This window comes from Lathyrus oleraceus, chromosome 3 (assembly GCF_024323335.1).
Source record: "Lathyrus oleraceus cultivar Zhongwan6 chromosome 3, CAAS_Psat_ZW6_1.0, whole genome shotgun sequence".
NCBI classification, from domain to species: Eukaryota; Viridiplantae; Streptophyta; class Magnoliopsida; order Fabales; family Fabaceae; genus Lathyrus; species Lathyrus oleraceus.
The window spans coordinates 197094887-197099254 of record NC_066581.1 but is presented as its reverse complement, the minus strand read 5'-3'; the positions used below and the strand labels follow the sequence as shown (position 1 = coordinate 197099254).

Genomic DNA, 4368 nt, shown 5'->3' with positions numbered 1-4368 from the left:
AAATTCATCTTCTTTTCCTGGAGATAGATTCGATTATTCCATGATCTTTCTTTTCAAAAAAGTAAAAACATTAGAATAATAAACAAAGACAAAATTATCACTTGTGATCAATCTTTTGTGTAGAAAAAATTAAAGTTACTAATGTTATTACTTCCCTGGTCTACCCTCTTATGTCACTCAATGACACACGTTCTCTTCCGATTTAATGCAAAGAAAGTGTCAAAGAAGCTATTGTTTATACAGAGAAATCGACAATATTACGAAGCTTCTTCTGCAAAATTTAGACGAAGGTTCTGATCAATAAAATAACCACTTCTATTATCGAGGAAACAACAATGAAATGTTAAACAATAGTCCCCATATTAACTAGTACCAAATCTCATATCATATCATAAATAGTTTGAAGTTTATACACATATAAATAAATAAAAAGTTATAATTAAAATTATAAACTATATTAATTTTTTTTAATACTATGCAATAATGAAATTATATATATAATAGATCTAAGAATAGGGATGGTAAAATACACTCGATCAATCGAATATATCTATTTTGCCGATACTATTTTGGAGAGTCAGACAAAAATTTAGGTCTGTATTTTTTAATGTATCTGCTCTGTTTATTTTATTTAAGACAATTTTTATGGACTGAGAAATTAATATAATTTTTTGAGTTTTAAATTTAAAAGATGTAGTGATTATGAGCTTATCTTGTTCTCATTTTTTTATACGATGAGTCAATATTTTAAGTCGATATCTTGAAATATATGCTCGTCTCTTATTTTACGAGTTTTTGTAATATAAAATTAAACAAAACGAGCATGTCTGTTGTCATCCATATATGAGAATACTTATATAAAATAATAAGAAATCTATTCTATCTTAACCAGATGTCCTGAATTTAAATCTAATTCTAACCGTTAAATTTATTTTTAAAATAATTTTATTGTCTCCTATAATCTTTGGCAATAGATCAGTCTTTGTAGTTGACTATATAGTTTTATGTATTATATATAGTTTCTATCGGAAAAAAACTATATACATAAAATTATGATATAGTAGTAGCCATTGGTTTTGTGATTCTTGCGATTCTTAAGCCTTAATCTCCGTTCTCGAGCTGCTTAATTTCTACAGACAGTAATTAGTATATAACCATATACCATAACATAATAATAACAATAACAATAAAATTACAGAATTTCAAATCAAGCAAGCGGGGTCTTATCCCCAACATATTATCCACAAAAGAAAAAAAGACCAAACAATAACTATTTTCAAATCAAAAAAGTTTATGGTACACCTTTAAATAAACCAAAACACAAAGGACAAATGAGTAATTCCACATAATTATCCCACCCTATAAACTACTTCACACACTGACTCTATTTCTATCCATCACCAATTCACCACAAACCAAAAAAAAAAATGTTGACTCCATCTCATCTCAAATCCTTGCACCCTCTTCAAATTTTCTCCCCAAAATCATCATCAACATCAACACATTCCTCAAATTTATCTTCCATGAAACTCAAAAGAATCATCCACACCCTCTTAGTTTCGCACTTGTGTAGAATATTTCGCGCACTCTCCAAACTCAAACATTACATCATCGAAATTCTCAAAGACAATGACAACAATTCAACCTTCAACTTCACTTACTACTCTTCTCACAAAAAACGTAACAACATGAGAAAAAAGATAATTTTGGGTTCTTTTAGACTTCATTACAACTGGTGTTCTTCAAAATCCTCGCATGTTTTGCCGGTTCCGGAACCGGTTTACGAGAATCCGGACGCAAATCTTGCGGGATATTTAGAGTGGCTTGAAGAGAAGAAAGTTGAAGAGGGTGCAAAAGAGAAAGAGAATATTGTGAATGAGAAAGAGAATATTGATATGTTGGCTGAAATGTTTATTGCTAATTGCCATGAGAAGTTTAAGCTGGAAAAACAAGAATCTGATAGAAGGTATCAAGAAATGCTTGCTAGAAGCATGTGAAGAATTGAGTTAGATAGATGCAACTTTTTTTTTATAAGCTGTTTTTCTTTTTAGTAATATTATCACTATTTGATCACTTGTTGTAAGATGTAACTTGTGCTTTTTCTTATACATTCAAATTCAATTTGGGTGAATTGGAATATTGATGGATTTTATTTATGGTGCTTATATATATTTTTTTCTTATTTAAATTACACTTTTCGAAAAAGAATTGGATCTATTAGTATGATGAATTGTGTACTTGGTGGTATGGGGAATTGTGCAAATCTTCATATTTGCAGAGTTATTTTGATGAAAAGTGCAGTTTTAAATTATGTAGATCTTACTCTCTTTAATTCACCATTCTCAATATCCAAAATCTATAGTGTATAATACTAGTATAATATATCCTATTTTTAAATTGCAGTATGAAATTGTAATATATTCTATTTGGTTTTAATTATTAAAAAATTGTTTTTGAAATTTATTAAATTATTAAGATATTCTATCTATATAATGATCAAATTCATAATTCATTTTTTTTTCAAATAGAAGTTTTTTAAATATAAAAGCTAAAAAATATATTATTTTATTATTATTGATTTTGTAGTCAACTTGTAATCAAATAAATATTTGTAAAAAATAATATAGTGATCTATATTCGAATGTAAGATTTCTTATAAAATATTTTCGCAGGTAAACTACTAAAAATATACATGAGGATGATATGTAGTTGTAATTGCAAACAACAAATTTTCGCATATCTCATTTTTATGTATTCATGCTATAATCATATAACTGTGTTTGCTCAATTAAAACCGGATTTGTTGTGTGTAAATCGGTATACAATATATAAAGTTGACAATTAGACATGCCCGCTCAATTTAGCCTTGTTTTATAGAAGTTTGAAGAAAAAAAAGGGAAGAGTGGAATAAATATTTTGTAGGGTGCAGACTTAAGACATGATCCATCCCGGAAAAAAAATGAGGATGTGATAGGGAAGGTTCGCGACACTACAATGCTTTTATTTAAAAATTATAAAAATTTATGTTAATATATGTGTTTGTCAAATTCTAATAAAGAAAAAAGAGGGACGGTGTGGGACGAATATATTAAAGTGTACGAGGTTAAAACTTTGGTCTGTTCTGCGAAAAAGTGCATGCAAAACGGTCATACCTAATATATTAGATTTGTTTTGCCACCCCTAATAATAGTTAGTCTAAAATTTGACACGATTAAACTTAATTAAACTGTAATTAAATAAAATCTCAAAAAATACTCACAATTAAATTGTATTTAAATAGAATATCTATTCATTTTGTTATGATTAAACAGCCACTAACATATGTCCATCTAAAAACCTAAGGTGAAGAAGACTAATGTATGTCGGTATTTGTGATGTATATTCAATAAATAAACATATTTACCAAATCAATTGAGGATAACTTTGATTATTATTAGGGTTAAAATTAACTCTATTGCTTTATAAAACAATGTGTCTCTATATGTAAGGCTATGCCAAGATTTGGTGGTTAAATATCTAATTAAGAAACCGTTCACATTGAAAGCCATACAAAATTATACGGCGCCATGTCTTCCGGACAATTAAAATATAGCCATATATAAGTGGACAAGAACGTCTTATCCATTCTTAAAACAATTTTTGGTTCTACTCTCTTTGTTTGTTACTTCATGTGTTGCTTAATTCCAAATTGAATGAAAAAGAAATTTCATGTTTCTAATTCTTATGCTCAAAACAACCCTTTTGTTTATCACCCTACCATGTACCAATTTTCTTTTCATGGACCCCACCACCCTCTTTCTATTTTTTTCCGATAGAGTCCAATTATGCTCTACGAAGAACTGTATAATCGTATTCAAAAAAATTTAACATTTCTGTATGTTCAGTATTGAATTCGAATTCAAAATCATTGATTAAACTGAAAGATATTCCTTATTCTCTTATATCACTTTCTATTTATATTGAATATATAGTTTATTTTCTAAGAGATTACGTATATTTAACCTTTTGAAGCTTCTAACTTCCTACCGTATCTCATGTTGATTGCATATAATATATATATATATATATATATATATATATATATATATATATATATATATATAATATATATATATATATAATATATATATATATATATATATATATATATATATATATATATATATATATATATATATATATATATATTCAGTTATAGAGCACATGTCAATTGTATAGAGCATGATATTGCAGAAATTTTAGTTCAATTTGGTAACCATTTTTGTTTCTATGTGTAGTAAAAAGTGGACTTAGTCTATACCCAACTCACCTGCTACAATTTCTTACTATTTCTTTTTCTTCTTTTTGAGTTGATATCATGCAAATATT

The 4368-nt window shown here is 27.3% G+C and overlaps 1 protein-coding gene across 1 annotated transcript; it reads left to right on the top strand.

Moving 5' to 3' along the window:
* The first annotated feature begins 1379 nt into the window (after window positions 1-1379).
* On the top strand, window positions 1380-2152 carry LOC127126239 (uncharacterized). The gene has a single exon (XM_051055125.1). The coding sequence runs from the start codon at window positions 1428-1430 to the stop codon at window positions 1995-1997; it is 570 nt and encodes a 189-aa protein (XP_050911082.1). The 5' UTR covers window positions 1380-1427; the 3' UTR covers window positions 1998-2152.
* Window positions 2153-4368: the final 2216 nt, after the last annotated feature.